This window comes from Cydia splendana, chromosome 22 (assembly GCF_910591565.1).
Source record: "Cydia splendana chromosome 22, ilCydSple1.2, whole genome shotgun sequence".
Taxonomy (NCBI): domain Eukaryota; kingdom Metazoa; phylum Arthropoda; class Insecta; order Lepidoptera; family Tortricidae; genus Cydia; species Cydia splendana.
Genome location: NC_085981.1, coordinates 7,421,723 through 7,444,642, shown reverse-complemented (window position 1 = coordinate 7,444,642; position 22,920 = coordinate 7,421,723). Strand labels below are relative to the sequence as shown.

The following is a 22,920-nucleotide window of genomic DNA, read 5'->3' as shown; positions in this document are numbered from 1 at the left end:
TCTGAATATCAGTGTAACTGAGAAATACTTTCCCAACACATTTGCAATCCTACAAAAACAAAACACAAAGCCAATATTATCACATCTTTCACTCCACTAATCATAATATTGCAAACAGATCCACTACATCCTCCAATCCAAACCGGACCCCGCCACAAAGATCTAAAGTCTATTTCCAATTGGCAAAGTAGTTGTTAGCTTAATGAAGGCATGAGTGTGGAATTAGTACAGTCCGGCTCGCATTTGCGGTGGACTGTAAACTGATTGGAATGCTCGGTAGGGTTGCCGGCTGGTGATCCTGAGTCTGGCCTGATTATGCCGTCTCTACGACGTCTCTAGACTGGATCTAAATTGGGTACGGTGCTAGGTAATGGATCAATATCAAACCACTGTGAATGTAGTACTTTGCCTGGTTTTTATATAAGTATATAAATTGTTGGAGCACTATTACCTAGTGGGGACTGGGGAGCGAAGTAGGCACATTGCACTGTATGTACCTATATTCTTTGGACACATTTTGACGAAGGATCTAAAATTTTTAATTAATTCTCTTCCAAAGGTTCTCGAATTCGACGAAAATACCGATCTCAGTTAACGCGACTCAATATCGGCCGTAATTTTTAGATGATACCTAGATAGGTATTATAGGTAGATAGGTGATAGATAGATGTCTTAAACGGTTCCTATTACGCAGTTACGCTTTTTACTTGTTTTACCGTCCAAACCTCAAGGTTACTCAGGGTGATGTGCTCACTGTTATTAGACTATCTCAATGTTGAATTAAACATCGAAAATGTACAACAGAAAAAATACTTAAGTATTATTTACCTTATAGATAAAAAATATAAAAATGGCTCTCAAAAAGTATAATATTCGCTTAGAAATATTCACGAGATAAGAGCACTGCGCGAATAATGAACTAAAAAGCTTTCTATGAAAAATGGAAACTCAGTGACACCCCTAAATCCGTTATTCGCCCGTATTCGAATCATTCGAAGGCAAACTTTCTAGTTCCATCCTATTTTCCCGACCTCGTCAGTGAAGGAGGCAAAACGTTCGGTTCACTTGTTATCATTAGAATCCCACCATTCCATAACATCTTAAGAGCCAGGGGCTCTCCATTCAAAAGGCGATCTTATGCTAAAAGGATCTGGGTTGAGTTTTAGATGGTGAGTTGGGAATGAGAGACCAAGATTGCGGGGCTCTTCGACATCAAATAGTAGAAATATATGGTCAGGAATTTTGCCTTTGGTGCATTTGGTTATTATGAAGGGTGCACAGAGAATATATTATGTTATACTAGCCTACACCCGTGACTTTGTCCGGGCAGAAGTAATTAAAAAGATTCAACCCCATTCTTACCCCCTTAGACGTTAAGTTCCCCAAAATTATATTATAACGCGACTGTTTTATTTATCCCCTCAGCTGTGAACGAGCCAGGAGGCCCGAGAAAGATTGAATTTTATAGAGTTAGAGTCTAAGGACCGATAGCACACGCAGTGCAAGTGTTATTTTAAACGTCCAACTTCTGTGAAATTGACGTGTGAATAAAAAAAGTCCGTCGGGCCGCAAGATGAGTATTGTTGCCCTAGACTAGAGCAAGCGAGCAAAGGCTATCAATACATTTCCGATGTCATTTCGATTCGTCAAATCTATTGGAGCACAATCCAACCGCGGTTGGTTGAGCGGAAAACGCAGCTTTAAATAAAGCCAAGCTTAACGCATTTGATGCACCCAATAGCATTTGCATTATCTGCAATGAGCGCTTTGAACGGGTTATTTCATATTCTATCTAACAGAAGTCTATTCAAAGCCCGCGGAATTCGGCCTGTGTCACTTCTCCCCGTGGAATAGTAATCATTCAGTTGCTTTACCCGAAAAAAGGGGTCAACCCTCAGACTAAGAGATATAAAGCTGGAAACTCGTATGGTACACCTTCATTATAGCATTTATATAAGCTGTTTCAAAAGTCATAGAAAATCTCGTGTGTAGGCTGCAAGTTATCACTTGATCACAAAAATCGACTTTTCGCGAATATCAAGGTTTCCATAATCGTAACTCCAATTATGTTTACATCTGAATAAAAAATTGCGGTACACAAACATTTTTCCATACGCTCAACCATATTTATTGATGGAGAAAAGTGTAAATAAATTTATTTAAGTACATATACTGAATTCCTTCTTCACCGAATAAAAATCTTGATTTTTATATCTTGAAGATATTGGGATCTAAAAATCCGACCCGATTTCTACCACCATAGGCCAATATGACTACAATCTAGCCTAAAACAGAATTCGATTTTCATATTTAAATTAGTTACCTAGGTTATTTAAAAACGAAAACAAAGAATGCAATTTAAAACGAAAAACGAACGAGATTGTTAAACCAAGATACATTACATATTCGCTTCACCTTTTACTATTGTAAGCGAAACTAGAAATTCTGAAATCCTAAGCCATACACGCGATTATACTAGCTATTGCTACACGTTTAAATCCTAAAATCGCGTAAAATTTATGGGATCATAGTTCAATTCGGTTCTTAGTCAGGAACTGTGTTTCACAGCTTGAAATAATTTTGCAACGTACCTAATACCCACATTCCCTATGCTATTGCTAGAAGCTTAAATACTAGAATCGCTCAAAGATTGACCGTTACTTATGTCTCTCTGGGTCTGAGGTACAGAAATTCGGAGCTAAAGTATGAAATTAATGAGAAAATGTGTTTTAATTGAGGTGAGTCCTAGCGAGGTCTGTAGCGGGCAAACAGCGCGATGGATTTGCAGATATTTCGCCTCTGCCTTCACGTATACCGCGGCAGGGACGAATAGAACAGCTATTGCAATTCAAAGATGTTATTTATGTGAAATTACAAAACATTTTGTGAAATTACAAAACAGAGGGCCAACATTGAAAAATTGAAAAACATTATCTGCCTCTCTATCGCTCTTGGGTCTGTATATTCCATGGAGGTAGGGCCTCAGGTGTATGCAATGATTTGATCAACACTTCCACAGTGGGCAAAGTATTACCTACTATTAGTACTAAGACTATATGTCACTTTCAAAGTTTTAAACTATAATGAGATTTTTTTTTATTTGATCGCCTATTAGGGGATCTAAGCCTTAGCAGGTGAACATTTATGAGGAATACCTTAATATGCACTACCTAACCAAAATCGACCGAAGACACCAGAAAACTATAAAACTTCCCATACAATCAAGTTTTAAGGATAACAGACGATTTGATGCATGCAACCCATAAAGGCTGACTCACGCTAGAACGCTCCGGGTCCGGGCCGAGGCATGCGACAAGTCGTTTTCTATATCATCGTGATCACCGAGGCTCGGAACAAAGACTATAGAAAACAAAGTGTCGGATGCCTCGGCCCAGATCGGGACCGTTTTTGCGTAAATCATCCTTAACCCTCCTAAGAGATTGAATAGATTCTTCTTCTTCTTCAACCTAGCGTTTTCCCGGCCTAGCGCCAGGGTCCGCTTTCCTGCTGAATCTTCTCCACTTTACCCGTCTTCGGCATCCTCAGGTGTAAGATTGTTCTCTTCCATGTCCGCTGTCACGACGTCCAGCCAGCGCTTCTTAAGCCTACCACTACATTCACCATGGATTTTTTTCATAATAAAACATCGCAAAACAAGTCAACCCATAATACGCGTCAGCCTTGTCAGACAGTGATTTCACCGTTCTCCAGTCTGTCGTTCCGGCATCCGAAAATGGATGTTGAATTATTCCTCGTTGAGATTTCGCATATTCTCGCTCGGCATTAGATATTTATTTACCTTTTGAAGGGAATGCGAATTCCAGGGCTGTTTTTTTATTTAGGTTGGAATCATAAATGATTAGTGCACCGTTTTTCAGGTGAATTTTTGATTGCTTTTGGACATTTCTTTGAGTAATCTTTACGGTTTGAGTCGTCATCGCTGGATTTTTCTTCATGTTTTGCTCAAGAAGTATACGAGCGGCAGAATACTTCGTTTCGTGCCTACAATACGACAACTTGGGCACCAAAATTTTTAAATGAAACTTAACTTTATTATTATTAATTAAGATTGAGTCTCCAATAATCTATTCTTAATATATTATCTTCAATAATATATTTTGAGATGTGACCGTATTGCAGGCAGGCGGCGACTTGATATCTTTTCGAATTATAATGAACAATTTAGATTCGAGGCCATTCAAAGGATTTTTCATTTCTCATGCTCCAAAAGTGGGTCATTGTTGTACTATGAAGTGTGCAGAAAGTGAAACGTTTCTACACTAGGGAATTTTACTTTCCAAGTACGTTTGCTGATTTTTTTTACGATACGATAGCAATTAAAATTTAGTTTTCCCATCGTAAAAAAAGTGAAACAAACGTACTTGGAAAGTAAAATTCCCTAGTACAGCAATGTATCACTTTCTGCACACTTCATAGAACAAGAATGACCTATTTTCAGAGCATGAATAATTAAATCAAAATTTAATATTTTCGATCCGGAAATTTTGACAAAAATTATTCGTAGTGGTTGTGCGAACACCCTTCGATGAAAGGGCTAGTGAATTAAACATGTACTATCGTACCTATTAGAATATGCATTATGCAAATCTGTTTTTAGTGTTTCGTACCCTTCGGTCGGTATGGGTTAGTAGGTCACTAATTGACGGCTTGGTAAGGATTAAGGATCATTCCCAGCTATATTTACATATATCTCTTCATGTATACCTCTCTATTCCTTCCTGTAAAGCATTTTAGAAATAAGTTTTCTTTGTATTATCGAGACCACGAATCGAAGGTGTAGCTCAGGGATCGGCAATGTTTTCAAGAGCCAAGAGAAAACCAGTACAGTACACAATAAAGTCTTCTGGAGTCTTCTCAACTTTTTAAGAGTCTTCTACTTCTTAAAACGTTTTATTTATCATTTTAAGTCAAAATCAAAAGCAGTCATTAGATCTAGGTACCTACAAAACTAAATCATACCTAATTTGATCACTATAGAGATTTAAAATATTAAGTTCACCCTGCGCTCCAGAACAACAAGTCATCGATGTAACTCGGAAAGCGGCTAAGCTGAAGTGGGACTGGGCTGGCCATGTCTGTCGTATGCCGAGTGAGCTGTGGGCCAAGATTACCACAGAGTGGCAGCCCAGCTCAAAACGGGGATTTGGCAGACCACGTCGGCGATGGCGAGACGAGCTAGACTCCTTTTTAAAAGAATGGCCGAAGACTGCTCAAAACCGGGAAGAATGGAAAAAACGGGGCGGAGGCCTTTGCCCAGCAGTGGGACACAACAGGTTCTCAATAATAATAATAAAGTTCACCCTATTTATCTTTTCAGACTCCGTCTAGAGAACTATGAGCAATGGTGCGCCGTGGACGCCGTGACGCAAGGATGCGCCGGCGCACCCGCGGCCTGCCGCGCCGCCGTGCTAGCCGTGCTGGGGACCCAACTGCGGGCCGCTTGCGCGTGCAGGGGGACGGACTTCGCGCAGCTGTACGATTGTCTCGGCTGGCAGAGGCTGCTGTGGCTGAATCCTTGCGTCGGTGAGCGATGATAAAGGGATAACTACGAGTATTTATAGTTGGTCAAACCAATTTGTCAGTCAATAACAAGCAGGAAAACTATAGTCAGCCTTTTCTTTTGGGTGCTAGTACTAGTGCAAGACAAAGATAAAATGATTCTCTCTGTTTATGATTGAAATGAGACAGTCCTTTGACAAACTTTAAATGCGGGCCGCTTGCACGTGCAGGGGACGGACTTCGCACAGCTGTACAATTGTCTCGGCTGGCAGAGTAATCCTTGTGTATGTAGTTTTAGTTTTAGGTTTAATTAGTTTTAGGTGTGTGTATGTTTTTCTTATTATGTTTTTGACATGTACGATTACACCGTATTAATATAAACGAGCTGATTCTGAATCTATGTCGGTGAGACTTATACGTGATCTATCTGTGTGTGTGAAGCACAAATTAAATATGAATGATGTGACTCGGCCATGACACGAAGCGTGGCAAGGGGCAGCAGCGAGCAACAAGAGAGAACGCGTGTGCTCTTGCTTATATTCATGGTGACTTCCGATCCCGCTTCGCCGCTATTACCACTTTCATGTTTGAATTGTTGAAATTATACTTTAACCCCATACTGTAGTCCCTGGAGAAAACCTCGGCATGGAGCTCATTCCACAGCCAAAGCGTCCGCAGGAAGAAATATAACCATAAATTCCAACCTTCTTTTATTCCAGTGGAATCCCAGAGCGACTACCACGTGAAGACCTACGGCAACATGGTCACCACCTCACTCTACGACGACGGTATCATCACCGTGGCGCCCGCGCCGGCGATACACCACACCACCAACCACCACCGCCACACCACCCACGTGGCGCAGGTCATTCCTCCCCAACCCCAGGTAAGCTTTCTCAGTACCACGTACCTACTATAACATACTACTGTACTGTGTGGCAACATGATCACCACCTCGCTGTACGACGATGGTATCATCACCGTGGCGCCAGCGCCGGCGATACACCACACCACCAACCACCACCGCCACACCACCCACGTGGCGCAGGTCATTCCTCCCCAATCCCAGGTGAGCTTCTCTTGTTGCTCAAGAGATACAAAAAAAACACAAGATGTTCACAAAGAAATTTTGTGACCAGATTCTATGATTAAAAAGTTTTTTTTGTCGATCCCCTTTTTTTAATGCAGAAGCCGGTATAAAGGACTTAAACGCCAATAGCGTTTAAGACCATTCTGAGTTCACTGTGATAACGACTCCACGAACTAAGTATTTTTCACTTTTACATTTGGGGCTTAGTCAATTTGTGTAAAAATGTCCTATAATGTTTTCCTATTTATTTATTTATTGTAACTTTATCTTCCAGGACAACCGCCTCAGCCCGATCACCACCCGCTCCGACCAGACCATCCGCCCTGAAATCCCCGAAGAAATCTCGGAGCCCGTCGCCCCGGTCATCATCGAGACCACCGAGGCCCCCACCACCACAACCACTACCACTACCACTACGACTACGACTACTACGACTACAACTACGCCGCGACCGACGACGACGCTGGAGCCGACGAAGTATTGTATAGTGAAGAAGCCTGAGAGCGATGATGAGGCGCAGTACATTAAGATGGGAGAGACGAGGAGGGTTAGTACAGTTTGTAGCTGTATAATATTCGAGTATGCATAAGCATTTGGCTGCCTTTATGTCAAGTAGTGTCCTACTTATAACTTAAAAAAAATAACGCTACTTTTAAATCCTCAGCGGTAACATTCTCTGATCCCAATGTCTGCGCGTATATATTTATCTTATGGCTTGATGATGTTTACACAGCCAACGCCAAATCTGCAGACCATTTTCTTCAAAGATCAAAATAATTCTCAATTCTGGGCTGCTCTGACTTAGGGACTAATATCTATCTATTAGTCCCTAAGTCTGAGCAGCCCAGAATTGAGAATGTATTAATTTTTAGTATCCAAATAATTAGACAAATCTAAAAGTACTCCTAGATTTAGCGAATGCGTTGCTACTTATAGATCCTTCATCCCTAATGGCTCGTGTACTCTCAACGTGTGTTCCGCAAATAGGGACGACTTGATGTCTCCCGCTAGGTTTGCCCAAACATCCTCCAATCCAGAACTCTTCTAAAAACGAATTTAGATCAATGAACATCTTTATCACATTCCAGCTATACCGCTCCGCCGAGCTCGCCGAATGCACAGACCTGTGCGTGTGCGAGCACAGTCTGCAAGTATCCTGCAAGGTGGCATGCGTGCCTCGAGCGCCGTGCTCGTCCCGTCTCGCACATTACTCGCACGCCGCGCCAGCCTACCAGGCTTACAGAGGACGGTGCTATTGCTACTCGGGCTCGTTCATCTGCATGAGGCCTAATCCTGGTAAGATACATGGTGGATTACTCCCTTACCAGGCCTACAATACAGAGTTCCTAAAACCCGATTCCCAACCGGCTTACCTATTGCGAAACAACAGACACCTAACGCAAAAAACCGGCCAAGTGCGAGTCGGACTCGCGCACGAAGGGTACGGACCATTACGCAAAAAACGGCAAATAAATCACGTTTGTTGTATGGGAGCCCCACTAAAATATTTATTTTATTTTGTTTTTAGTATTTGTTGTTACATCGGCAACAGAAATACATTATCTGTGAAAATTTCAACTGTCTAGGTAAGGTAGGTCGGACAGAGGAGTCTTAGTAATAAGGTCCCGTTTTTACCCTTTGGTATGGAACCCTAGAAACAAACCAAATGAGCACGTGCTCAACCAGCTAATGTGTCCGGTACGACGCCGCTAGTAGTTTCATTGTATATTTAAAAAAGTAGATATCCACGTCCGAAACCAGCCGAGCGGAGCCGACTTACTTATAGTCCGACAAGAAATTGTAAAAAATTATTGAGGGCGCCACTTCCTACGTAACTGTCACATTTTTGACGTAAAATGCTTAAACATTGCAACAATTTAGTATGGAAATTTGTTAAGTAGTTCCATTTTATTTTATTTCTACTATTTTATGTCGCACTATAGTGTGTAAATTTAGTTTTCTGGTTTAAGATCATAATTTCAAGTAAGTATCTCACTAGAACCTTTACATTTTCCAGGAGAATACAAGCTCCCCGAAGGCGTGTACTTGCTGCTCGGGTTCAGCTCGGTGGACGAAGCCCTCCTGCGACCGCACACCGGACTTGGGGCCGAGGATGCTGTTAGGTTGCTGCAGAGCTACTTGCACACGGTGCAGCGAGAGGTAAGGGTTCTAACTTGTACATGACAATTTGGGAAGTAATTCCCTTTGGCGTTTAATAGCTGTTGACATGTGGATATACTAAGAACAAGATAAAACAATTTTATCTTCCTCTGCTCCGGTCACCAAACCAAGATAATTTGTGATTGGACGACTTAAATACTTACCGCTTGTTCAAATTCAACTACTCCAATATCGCGTCATATCACATTTATCGCATTAAAGATTAGATACATATGGCTTCGTCGTATGTTTATACTAGCGGCTCGCCCCGGCTTCGCACAGGTTAACAAATTATACACCTAAACCTTTCTCAAGAATCACTCTATTGACAGGTGAAAACCGCATAAAAATCAGTTCAGTAGTTTTTGAGTTTATTGCGAACATAGAAACACACAAACAGACGCGGCGGGTGACTTTGTTTTATAAGGTGTAGTGATCAATAACATAATTTCAACACAATTTACTAATACCTTTTCCATCCGCCTCCTCCTCACGTCGTATTCCTCAATACTGAGGGTCGTGACCTCCGTTTTGTATCACTTTCTCTCTTATGATCTTTTCCATCTTCTTCTTATGGTGCCGTCTCCTGCCGGAGGTTGGCTATCATTAGGGCTATTTTCACTTTTGACGCTGCAACTTGAAACAGCGATTTGGTGTTCCATAATCTTCTCCTTCTTCCTCGCGTTATCCCGCCATTTTGCCACGGCTCATGGGAGCCTAGGGTCCGCTTGACAACTAATCCCATGATTTGACGTAGGCACTAGTTTTTACGAAAGCGACTGCCATCAGACCTTCCAACCCAGCGGGGAAACTAGGCCTTATTGGGATTAGTCCGCTTTCCTCACGATGTTTAACCTCATCACCGAAAAGCAACTGGTAAATATCAAATGATATTTCGTACATGAGTTCCGAAAAACTCATTGGTACGAGCCGGGGTTTGAACCCGCGACCTCCGGATTGAAAGTCGCACGCTCTTACCGCTAGCGCTAACGCCGCCAGCGCTTTTTAACTCACCTTTTCCATAATATCCTGATTAAAGATAAAGATAACAGATAAAAAATTGTATATTCAAGTAGGCATATTAGTCATATTACAATGCGCTTATGAACGTCAAATAAAGCTACACCGGCTCCAACCCTACACCTCTGCCTCGAGAAGATTTTAATCCCCCCTCAATTGGAGGAGGGTATCCCAATATGGGACCGGCAACAAACTCGGTATTAATAATTGTACCCTTGACATTTCAGACGAACTGCACCCTGACGTTGTTCAACATCAGCAACGAGAACGTCATCATCTCTGCCAGCATCCCCGCCAAGGAGCAGGACGCGCTCAAGGAGGCCGGGGAACCCTTGCTTGACAAGGAAAAGGTAATTTCCCTAATTTTCCAATACGGTTGTTGACACATATGTTGAATTGTATAACTAAATCTAGTTAAATAGATAGAAAATGAGCAATTTATCACAATAAATTGGAAACTTAAAAAATATATGGGAATAATAAACAAATACAAGACCTCAAAGTTTCAAAAAAAAATTTTTTTAACTTCCAAATAAGAAAAAAATATGGTACCATTCGATTCCTTACATTTTATTTAAAAATTTGTATACCAACAATATACATAAACGCAATATTTGACCGACAAAATCGCAATTTCCTTGTTTTTCTATATATCGAAACGGCCTCTAACGTTACATCGTGACGTCACGATGTATTGCCATTTTGTTAGAAGCGTTTCGTCAGTAAAGTGCGGGTGCCAGACTTTGACCATCATTTGTGTCAACTTTTGTATTGCTTTAAGACAATGGGTCCCATACAGACATTTGATCCTCAAAACAAACCTCATCGATTGATACATACCATTCTTAAAAAAATTACAAATAATAATAAATATACTAATAATTATATGTAATTACTCACTATTATAATTTAAATTTTCACGAATAATTAAGAAGAAACTCCTCCATCTGCTTATCCTCTAGGAGTTAAAGGAATTAATTGACTTGGAGCTGATGCAAATATCATATCAAGAGTGTACTGATGCATACATATACATGAGTGATCAGAGCACATACCTACCAACCTACCACCAACCACCGTTTCTGTGAAACAGAGTTATAATACGAGAGTGTATAATGAGACTAATGATAGCAGTGCAGGTATACTTCTTTTAAGTATAAACTCCCCTTGACGTAAGGACATGTCACATCCAGAAGGCTCACGGAAAAACAGCTGAGGTCCTTGTATATTGCGTCAAATGATTGCAACTATTACAACATTCCTGTCACGGAAAAAGGAAACTACGTAATCTGTCTTTCGGATTCAAGTTTTGAAATATTGCAATACAATATCTAGGATACTTCTGAGTAAATCTATTTTTAAAATTAAAACAAATTTTTAATATTTTCAGGAGGAGTGCATCGACGTCCTAAAGATCGTCAAAGCGCGTATCAACTCCCAACACGAGGACATCTCCTCCCACCTGCTCCTCTCCATCTTCAAGATCGCCGAGGTCGACGTGGTCTACCCCACTCCACCCTCCTCCGCCATTGCCGCCACCAGGCCCATCAAGAACCTCTACATCTTCATCACCCTTGCCACTATCCTCCTCAACCTCAACGGTATCCTCAACATTATCATCATTAAGATCGTCAATTCTTTATCGAATTTATTCGAGATTGCTACATCGGACGTTCCAGACAAATATTTTTCGGTATTTATATCTACTTTAAAGGGTGTTAGCACTGTAGCTGTTGTAAAATACATTGGTACTCCGCACCGCGCACTCGCTTTAGGTATCGCACCGAAACACGATGAAAAAGTAGAGATAAGTTATATAGATGTACATAATTATAAGGAAATAAAACATATCATAAAAGCTGTGAGTATTACAATATTTACTAATTTTAATGTACTTGTTGCTGATGTAATTATACCTAAATATTTTTCTAGAGATGTGTATTACGAAATTGTATGTACTATTGATTCGGAGATGCTTTTTGGTGATTTTAGTTTTGGAAAAATCGCGTCCTCTTCTTATGGGATTGTAAAATCCGTTAGCTTAGGACTGAATCTAGTAGTAGTATGAAGACTGAGCAGTACTAACGTATAGTTAAATGTATTTGGTTTCGTTTCGACTTAGAACTGGTGCTTGTAGGTCGATCTTTAAGGCTGGGTTTTGTAAATAGGAGTTATTGCGCCTTTTACACTGTTAGACGTTCGTTCCACGCTGACGCATGGCGGTGGAGCTACAGACAATGGAGTATATACCTATACGGATTGTTAAACATACCTATTTTAATTTAATCATAGCATTCTAAGACCCAAAGTCAATTTTGCAGTTTTTAATTTGGAACTTTCTTTTAGACCGCTATAGTTCCATATACGATTTTAATTTGTTCTTTTAAATGGAACTTAGGATTTGGGTGTATATAAAAGAAACACAGCTTAATGCTTTTCGTAAATAAACTAAAAATAAAACTGAAGAGAAAATTAAGGCACGCTACGAAGAAGAATTTATAATAATTAATAATAATTCTCTCTTTTTACTACAAACTGAATTGATAGATGAATAAATAATCAACAAGCCGGTTATACTTGGAAAAAGATCTAAAAATCCACTTTTAGAAATCGTGCTAATGCACTGTTACCAACTTTACTACATATTCTCGCCTATAACCTTTCACAGTTTTACTTAGATTAAAATGGTTAAAAGGTTAAAATGAAAATACAGTCAGTTTATTATTCAGTAAATACTGTTGTTATTTTTATGGAATCATGTTGGTCGTACCTACATTTACATAATTGCAAGATATGAATATGAATAAAAGCTTGAATTTCTAAAAGTAAAATACATATATAAAAAAAAACATTAATTCATTTTTTTTTATAACCCTTGTCTGTGGCTCCAAACCCGCAATTTCTTTCAACAGTATAGTAGTACCATTTGTAGCGGTTGATATGCCTTTCTGTCATTGACTGTGTAGCATTCATGTCTATATGTACGCACTTAGCACGGGGTGTGCAATTTTTGACATAATATACCATTGTGTGATATTTGTGAAATTTTAACCTGAAACTCATATAATCAAATATGAGGGTATTAAATCAGCATAATATATTCGAAACAACAGAGGTACAGAAATATGTAGTATTTGCAGATACTAGTTTTCATGCCCTAAGGTTCTACACAGTATACACAGTATACGCTCTACACATTCAACGTACCTACTACGACGTACGCGATTAAAATGTTCGTATGGAAAATCATGAAATTATGCGAAATATACCTGCACTATAGTATAAAAAAAAAGTTATGTCAAATGATGCATCCCTCTTAGCATCATGCGACGGACAAGCCGAGCAACGCCGCGGCACGCGCGACGTGAGTTTCGTGCATTTTATAAAACAAAGCAATAATAGGAAAATGTAGGGTGATGTCGATTAATATTGAAACAGAAGTTTAAAAATAGTTGTTTTTTTATTAGTTCACATTAGGCGTTTTTGATTTGTTCATTCAAAATCGTCAAATGATTTGTTGATCTTTTTCTGCTCTGATTATTCTTTCTAATTATTCATATCTACTTTTAACCTTTTGCACTGCATTTCGCGTTGATTGATTTATACGTAAATAAAATACGAGAGCGTTATGCATTATGCAACTACCTAATGAAAGTTGACATTTAAACATATTAAAGGTTAAAATACAAAGAGTTAAAGATTTTGATAGCCCATGCAGTACAACTGTTATTTGTACGTCATAATTCCATAGAAGTTTGACATTTATAATTTGACATAAAATACATATTTAATACAATTTAATTTGAAGCAAAAAGGCAAAAGAGGAACTAACAGTAAATGGTGGACCTTCTTTATATTAAGGTTAATGACTTGTCACTTAACACCGCTGACGACAGAACATTAATTATTTTAATGATTTTGAATGAACAATTTAGAAAATGACTTTTCAGAACTTGGTGCCGGTTGCCGTGGTTTGTCCGCGGTTGTACTCATAGTTCTACGTTAATTAGGCGACCATGCTGGTGAGGGCTTGTGTGAACCGACTACTATATATTAGGCGAAACTTTATCATTTAGATTATAAATATTTATAAATATTTATATCCACAGATCAAAGTACAGGTGAGCGAAACCTATGAAAAGAAAGAATAAGGTTAAAAGGTTAAACTCTTTTCTTTCCATTTTATTAGCACAATAATATTGAAAAACATCACTTGATTGGTGTAAAAATATTGATTAATAATCGTACACTGTTAGCGTAAAAATGATTAATAATAGGTGGGTACCACATCCTGTAATACAGTAATGAATGATTAAAACTGTTCCAACATACGTTCAGTATGTGCGCGATACATTTTCTAGTCGAGCCAAATATTCTGGTAACATTGAATCACTATTTTTTATTTGGGTACCTACGTCCCAAAACGTATTACAATTTTACAAATGTGTGATCGGTTTACACGAGCCTGTGTATCAGGCACAGCACGTACGAATCGTGTTAAATTGGTAAAGAATGAAGCTTTAATTTGGAGTAGACTAGAGTCTTGTGTTCTAAAAGAGTTTTAACGAATATTAGACAAGTGATTAGACTAAATGTGTTTAACTGTTTAGATACTTGTTGTACAAAAACTCTAATATTTTTTGTTAGTTGTTTAAATGTGTTTCTGTTTCTGTGACTTGTAGATTTTCACTTGGCATTGTTTACGGCATTAGAAAGATAATGGTTAAAATTGTTAATGTGTTAATTTTATTAAATTAAATAATCAATAGAGCAGTTTAGTTAATATTTAAAGCGAATGAGTGAGAATTTTCGATTACTTATCAATGTTCAAAATTGTTAGTTCAGAAACTTTTGAAATTTTGCGCTAAATTTATTAGAAGATGTCAGTTTTGTATGTAAGGTGGACCTTAAATATAGGGTAAAAACAGTGACTCTACTGTCAATTATTTGAATGAACGGTAATCGTAGATTGTAACCTGTTTCCTCTTGGCAGGTTTATAAGTATCTAAATATATCGCCGATTTTTCTGTAAACGCAAAAAACGTGATACAAAACAAGCAATCAAATATATTAAAAATAAAAATCATAACACGTACAAAATAATAAGATTTCTTTTACTAATATTTTTCTTATCTCCGAATCGCGATTATTTAAATATTTACCGCATAAAGCGATGCGCACAAACACGCTTGTTGTTAAACATTTGTGAACCTTTGGACCGCAATCGTATTTTATTTGTATTCTGAGGTTAAAAATGGTTAAATAGCAAGAATTTTTAATACTAAATTTACATTGTTTGTAGTTGTAGTCCTGAACTATTAACATAATGGTTATTACGTCTTATAACATAATATAAGTTAAGTTTATCTACTTTATTTTATATTACAAATCATAATAAGGGAATTATGGTACGTTAATTATGTGTCGCTTGTATATGTTTTATGACATAATGTAATCTAAAAAAGAGCGCATAACCTTTTATTTTCTTTTGAACACCTTAGTATTTAATAAGATATTTAATCTTGAGCCCTGGCATAAATTGCCAAAGCAAACATACATATCATTAAAAGTACACAAAAATTTTGCGAAATTGATTCTAACGATACATATCAATAAAGCTCAATTTTATACCTATTGTATTTCTAGGGTTAGATGTTGCAAAGCAAAACATGGTGTACGTCTTTATGTAGCTTAGATTTTAGAAAAAAAGGTATATTGATAATTTAAAGTGAAATATAGAAGATATTTCTAAATTAAATGTTATTGTTCTGTTGTAGAGTAATGAAAAATATTGTCGTGTTTTTGTATTGGCTAAAGTTTTGTAATATAAAAATACTTATTCTGTTCTCCACGTGTTGAAATCAAAATCCGGAACCAGGAAAATATAATTTTTGTAAGGAAAAATTTACTTTTTTAATTGTTTTTTTAGTTATTTAGATAAGTGATAATATTTTCCTGGGTATACTGAGGTAGGTAAAGAACTGTTCAGAGAAAAAAACGTCCTTTTTTTTCGAAATATACGAATGTTTATGCACACGCCTCATGCCTTCCATGTAAATATTAAAAATATAGAAAATAGTTAATATTTTACGAACACTCGACGAAATCTAAAGTTATTTTATAAAACGCTATTATTTATGTATAGAATGCACATTTGCTAAATAGATAACTTTATAGATTTACAACCAACACCTCATTTTATCCTATTAATTACATTTGGCATTAGTAAAGGAAAAAGTATCAAAATTGTTCCACGTTTTACATGGCTTTAAAACGAATCACAAAATATCAATAATTTCAGATTTAAATATCCGTTATCTAATCAATTCATGCCAGACACGTTATATAATCATCCCATCATATTAAAGTCAATCTATAAAGAAAGAAAAGTATAGTAAAAAAATATGACAGGATCAACAATAAAATTTTATGTTTTTTCCTTTAATTGTACCAAAATAAAATATACCCTAGATAAATTTAACATTCTCAAAACATCATCTTACATATATGTAACTATTTTTGAACGTATTTCTGTACAGTTGTAGGCATTTTTTTATAACCTTTCCTTTATAAGTAGCACCAAAATGGAATCTGAGGAATTAAACTAATTAGTTGATTGTATTTTCATTTCCATGTTGCTATGTCGCTTTTAATAAATGTGTATTAGTCAAATTACTGTGCAGCGACAAGTGTAGTTAAATTACAATTAAATGTATAGAAATTACTATTAATTTTGTAGACAAATTTTTATTTCGGTTCAAGAGAACAGCATAAAACTAACATTGCATTGTTTAACCTTTTTGCCTTTTAGTTATTTAATTTACCAAATTATTTTAATTCAATTTATAACAAAAATATGAATAAAAATGTAGAAAAGGGCTAAATTGTATAAAACGTCAGCTATCTGATTAACCGACAAATATCGGTATCATGGGAAATTGCTCCTTAATAACTACAGGCATTTTCCCTAGACTTAGACAATTAAACCTTTCTTGACTTATTTGTCGTATTGGTAATGTCGTTTATTTCCGGTTTTTTCTGAACTAATAAGGCGGTGATTTTTTTTTTATGTTTCCAAAATCAGGTAGGTAATATAACCAGGTAGGTATGTAGCTAATATGTACTTACCATCGCCCACACTGTTAACTGTACATCGGTGGACCTTATGCCTTTTGTAATAAGGTCCACAGATGTACAGTTAGGAGTGTTGCTGTTTGTACATTCGACGTCAAAGATATGTTTACATTTTTTGCCTTATTACTAAGAAGTAAGGAACAAAAGTGTAAACATATCTTTGACGTCGACTATATGTATCAGTGCTATCTTAATACATATAAGACTTTAAACTCTTGCGTTTTGTACACATAATAATTTAATTACACAAACGGATCTACCGCGATATAATTTCATTGTTTTTACCTTAAATTCACACAACAATGAAACAACAACAAACAATGAAACAAACAAACAACAACAACAAACAAACAATGAAATTATGTCGCGGTAGACACGTTTGTGTAATTAAATATCTTAATACATATTTAGATTTCGTTAATTACTCCTCAGTTTTGTATGTCCTGACTTTTCCAGATCTTACTGACAAATCATAAGTTTTCTTGAACCGAAGTTCAAATAATATAAAAAATGTGAATACACAGCACAGTAGTGATATATGCGTAACTGAGCTTCGACAGAGACATTGTTTTATACATACACTATTACATACATATACATATTGTATTGTTTACCCACTGTCCTTTCAGAGGTGGTTCTTATGTCGACATTTTGTTGTAGCTAATAAAGAGATTCATATAAAATTATTTATGTTGTTTTATTTTATTTTTTGATTAGTATTTATATCGCAGAATTGCTCTTCCACTCGAATATCCATACTAATCCATACTTCCATACTTATATATATTATTAATATTATAAATGCGAAAATTTGGCTGTCTGTCTGTCTGCCTGTTACCTCTTCACGCTTAAACCGCTGAACGGATTTAGTAAGGCTATAGTTGGACTTTCATACATTTGCGACCTTTGATTGTAGAGAATGGATTTTTTTGTGGTAAGCACCCCTAATGGCGTCTATTATTTTGCCCAAGTTTCAGCTTCTTATGTTTGACAGTTTGTGACTTATATCACTTATACGATTTTCAGAAAATAATGATTTTCTCATAAACTACCCACACAATTTTTTTGAAATTATTAGTCCATATTCTATTAACTAAGACCCATCTTTACAGAAAATATTAATATCACTTGTTTAAAAAAAGAAGGAAATAAAAGGAATCGAAAAGTTCAAATTTTTTTTTATGTGTTATGAGCTAGCGACACCTACAGTTTTTGTTCATAGAGTGGTTGATATTCTTGTCTACTACTTACGTAAGTTTCAATTTTTGCCTTTGGTACTTCATACCTAAAAACTACAATGTCTGTGTATATATAGGCATACTGTACATTCTAACAAGACATTTAATGACGTACACAAACTTCCAATTTCTAAATTAGTTTTCTTATCAATCATTCACGTTAGTTGTATATAGATAAAATTACTGCTGGCCTTTTTTCTTTTTAAATATCTTGTTAGAATGTACAGTATGTCTTGCTTCACTTTTTAGAGCACCGTACAAAACTTTGTTCACGGTGCTCTTATGGGATCACTTCGGTCTTGCAAATCGGTTAAATGCGTTTTTCTCAAAGACCGTTTGATGTAGGTACCTGAAATTTGGAATAGTTATGGCAAGTACCATCACTAACACTGTGAATAAGTCGAAACTGCTTATTTCTGATTTTAGGGGGAAATTTAGGGGGTTAGAGGGTTAGGCTGAATTTTATTTCCAATTGTAAGAATCGTGTGAGGTACCATTAGAAAGCTTGCAAAAAATTGAGTCGATGGACTGATTTTGACTTCATTTTAGAATGCAATAGTTTCGATAAAAAATGCATTTAAAGTTGCAAGTTTTCATACAAAATTTTTGACCTCTGTCCTGTCGATTTTCGCTAAAACTATAGCTAACAGGCAGCTGACCAGTCAATATCCAACTAAAACAAGTATGGAGACGGCGGGAAAATTATCAGGTTAACTCTATCTTTATTAGTTTTTAAACTGCAGCCTGATCTTTGGTTGCTTAGGGCTAGCTAACTGATGCTTACACTGGTCATTTCATATTAGGAAGTAGTTTTAGCGAGAAAGATCCTTACTTAAAACTTTGGCATTGAAATTTATGACTTATGTCTTTGATACAAAGTTTAATTCTACTTACTTACTTTTGTGAGATATTTCATTTTTTTTCTGAATAGCCTACTATAAGTATGAGAGAGTAAAAGATCTGCAAAATGCAACCTTGTAATAAAGCAAATAAGTTTAAATTTCGAACGGGCTTTCCAACCAATGGACTATCGCAGTGTGCTCAGTAAGAATCATATTTATTATTGGAGTTTATCAGTACAAATTTAAATTAAGAATTCCGTTCTTCACTGTCGTTGTGTTTTTTTTTTCACATTAGCGCACATAGAGTTAGTAAAGCGTATAGAGATAATAAAGTCATTTAATATTTATTAACAGCCGTCATCTACCTATAGATTTTACTGAGAGTATCTGATTCGTCGAAACAGTATTCCTTCTCATTAAGTACCATTACATTTATGTATGAATTGTATGCAGTATGTATATTTTTGAACAGATCGGTGAGAGCAGCGTCTAGATACTGTTCTGTTACGAAAAATAATTTTGGAAGACCGGGCGCAGCACGGTTCCATTTTTATCGACTATCACTATGCGCGTCCCTTTTGCACTAACATACTTGTTAGAACGTGACAGGCATGGTGACAAGCGATAAAAACGCGACCGTGCTACGCCGCCTGTATTGTATGACAGTTAAAATTCACAGGTTTTGGAAACAAAGGTAAAGTTGACGAAATATAAAGTAAGCCGATCTTGATCAAACTTGTTTGAGTGACAAAGATGTCAATAAGTATCCAAACTTAAAACCACCTAGGGATGTGTCGTACGGTGCTCTGAACACCGTAGTCTTGACTTCGTGCTTGGCCAATTATTAATAGGTTTTGGGTAAATTGCAAAAAAATTGTACATAGTTAAGAACCTGTAAGTAATTAATCTAAAGTTCTGAAGTTAATTAATTCCATTGTGTTACAATTAAGCAGTTTCTATTTAAGTTATATTATGCATGAAAGTATTAGTATACGGTGTAGACTTATAAGTGAATTAAGTACAATAAATACAAATTAAATAGGTATTTAATTCGTAACACGATGGAATCAATGGGGTTGGCAACTGTCAAAGGCATGGTCTAATAAAACATGGTCTTCCATTCCCAGAGTGACACGCGATTACGTCACAATAACATTGCCACTTTATTTCAACATAACATGTTACATGGGTACATTATACCTATGGTTAATAAGTTAAAATATTTCTTTATAATTTTATAATTTTCATTTATATGTATTTTAGCTTAAATTTTACAATAACACGTCATTTTTAATTACTCGTTAGCAATATCTTCCGATTCACGAAAGAAATTTCAGACTTTCGGGTAATTCTGTTTATACTACTGGCAACACAGGATAGCGCTGTGGACATTTGACAATTCGGATCTAGATAACTTCATGCCCTGACCGTCATCCTTGTCGAACGTGTGTTAATTGTTATTTCCTTCTCGCTCAGTGTCAGCAGTCGCAGTGTTTTCCAAACTTTTCACGTCGTAAGCTTGGTAATTAATGTGTAACTGTGAATTAGTTTTTTAAACGTTTGTCTTGTATAGATAAATAAAGTTTAATTTAATACATTAGATTTGTTTTATTTTACTATGTTTCTACATGAATAACTTAAAATTAATGCCGTTAAAATAATTTTCACCGTTGGTTAAAATTCTCCCACATTTCAAAGTTTGAGAACCTGTAAACAGCATGATGACGTAGGCGCGTGTCAGTTAGGTCATACGCGAATCTCGGAATGGAGTACCAGGCGGAGTATTATTATTATACCATGGTCAAAGGTTTGCATAGATGGCGCCATCATAGCTCGCCCCTTTTTCATGAGATTTGGCTTAAAGGGATGGCACCCAGGGCATGAAATTCCATTAAAAAAACAAAAATTTTATTCACATATATTATATCTAGGGATTGACAGGGCATGAGGGCAAGCTATGCTTTAACTTAAGACATGGAACTGCCCATTTCCCTACAACCCTACAATAAGGGTTCAGGATTTGTTTAGTTTTAGGAGAAAGCGTGAATCTTTTATGTATATGGCAAAAAGAGTCACGCGTCCTCCTTAAAAAACGTAACGATCTGAATTAGGTAAGAAAACAATCGAAAAAGCTTAAAAATAGATTTTATTAAAACTTAAAACTGAGTAATACAAAATTAAATCAGTCTCAACATGGCACTGCCAAAACTTTGGAATATTAAAACATTGAATGCAATTATATAGTTAAGATAAACCGAGATCGATCACTTCTCCTCCTTTTCGTGTGTGCCCTCGCTCTGGTCCTTAATTTCCTTCCGGACCGGTCCGGTCTGGGTCACAGGAACGCTTCTTTCGCCCTTAATGGCATCTGGAACTTTCCTCGGTGCGACGATGCTCAGTACGCCATCGGAAGACAATTTAGATTCAACGGCCTCTGGGACAGTACCTTCGGGCAGGGCGTATCTCCTAGTGAACTGGCGAGAGATATAACCATGGTCGTCTTTCTTCTCTTCATGCTTGCCTTCAACCACAATGTAGCCGTCGACGGTCTTAACGGAGATCTCTTCTGGGGCGAAATGCTGGACATCTAGGTTGATTTGGAACTTATCTTTGTCCGCTTTAATGCTTGAGCCGATGTCCTTGGCCGCAGCAGCAAGATGGCGCCAGGGTCTGTAGTATTCCGGCGTCACGATCGGCCCGGCGACGGCGGCGAGCAGGTCGTCTGGATTCAGGGCGAGGCCGAAGTGCTGGTCCAGGAGCCGGCTGGGATAGTGGTGGTGACGGTAGCGGGGACGCACGTTCCAGTCGTCGAATATATATGGTAGCAGAGACATTCTTGTAGCTTCAATAAACTTGACTTGAGTAAGAACTTGAAGGTAAGTATCTTCAAATTGCGTAGTTCGCTGTGATCGCTTGGATCGTTTAGACTCACTTCACTTGCTTGCTTGAATTCAACTGACGCTCTGGCAGACGAACGCGGTATTTATACGCGCCACCGCGCCCTCTAGTATTGAGTAGAAACATCTCGATAACTAAATTGTTTATGCGTGTGGGCAGGGCCGCTCAATCTTGTGGGCCGCTCGACGAAATTGCTGGAAAATGATTATAGGACGGATGCACTATTAAATTTAAAATATATTTAGTGAAATAGTTAATATCATTACCCCAAATATATATGTAATATTTTATAGATAACTTATCTTTTTTTTTAATGTACAGAAAAGTTAAACTTTTGATTTATGGAACATGGATAGGTAGACATGGAGAAAAGTTAATACCAGCGTTTTACCTACCAATAAAACGCTTATTAAACAACTTACTCATTCGAAGCCTAATAAATGAGAGTGGCAACCCTGTTTTTCGTGACTATGTTGGTTGAAGTGCCGTTTTTCAGTACTGGTCACCCTACATTCCCGCCATTTGTTTCCGTTTAAAACCCCACCATGGCAGCCATGACGGATTCTCGAATTGAAATCGAGCTTCATTGCGTCTTATTTACACCAGGCAGCGATAGAAATAGGCTTCGAATGAGTAAGTTGTTTAATAACCGTTTTATTGGTAGGTAAAACGCTGGTATTAATCAACTGTACGTCATTCGAAGCCTAATAAATGAGACGTGTTTGTTATCGTCTGGTGGGGTTTATTTATGATTTCTAGCCAATGTGATGAAATGATTCTGAAGGTACTTAATATCCCAAGTGATTCCTTGGGCCTATTGGTAAGTATCATGTATGAAAAGCAAAATTATATGAAAAGGTATGCAGTCTTCAGAATCATTATGTTTCACTAGAAAAATAACTGGTAGTAAGTATTACTTGGTATTATTGACTGATATTGAACTGACAGACAAGTGTATAATTATGTATGTTCACTTACTACCTATTATGATTTATACAAAAGAAACCAAGCTAAGGAA

General features: G+C 37.1%; 2 protein-coding genes across 2 annotated transcripts in view; one reads left to right on the top strand and one right to left on the bottom strand.

Moving 5' to 3' along the window:
- The window catches only part of LOC134801637 (uncharacterized), a 66,366-nt gene extending 54,312 nt beyond the window's left edge, over positions 1 to 12,054 (top strand). Inside the window, exons 8-15 of the mRNA XM_063774255.1 lie at positions 5,339 to 5,544; positions 6,240 to 6,419; positions 6,462 to 6,589; positions 6,885 to 7,157; positions 7,699 to 7,906; positions 8,628 to 8,770; positions 10,018 to 10,140; positions 11,181 to 12,054. Of these exons, the coding sequence (XP_063630325.1) occupies positions 5,339 to 5,544; positions 6,240 to 6,419; positions 6,462 to 6,589; positions 6,885 to 7,157; positions 7,699 to 7,906; positions 8,628 to 8,770; positions 10,018 to 10,140; positions 11,181 to 11,858 (1,939 nt within the window). The 3' untranslated portion in view covers positions 11,859 to 12,054. The remainder of the gene's footprint in view (positions 1 to 5,338; positions 5,545 to 6,239; positions 6,420 to 6,461; positions 6,590 to 6,884; positions 7,158 to 7,698; positions 7,907 to 8,627; positions 8,771 to 10,017; positions 10,141 to 11,180) is intronic.
- Positions 12,055 to 21,255: 9,201 nt separating this feature from the next.
- LOC134801592 (protein lethal(2)essential for life-like) lies at positions 21,256 to 21,942 on the bottom strand. The gene has a single exon (XM_063774209.1). It carries the CDS (start codon positions 21,836 to 21,838, stop codon positions 21,269 to 21,271), a length of 570 nt encoding a protein of 189 aa, XP_063630279.1. The 5' UTR covers positions 21,839 to 21,942; the 3' UTR covers positions 21,256 to 21,268.
- Between the last annotated feature and the right edge of the window lie 978 nt (positions 21,943 to 22,920).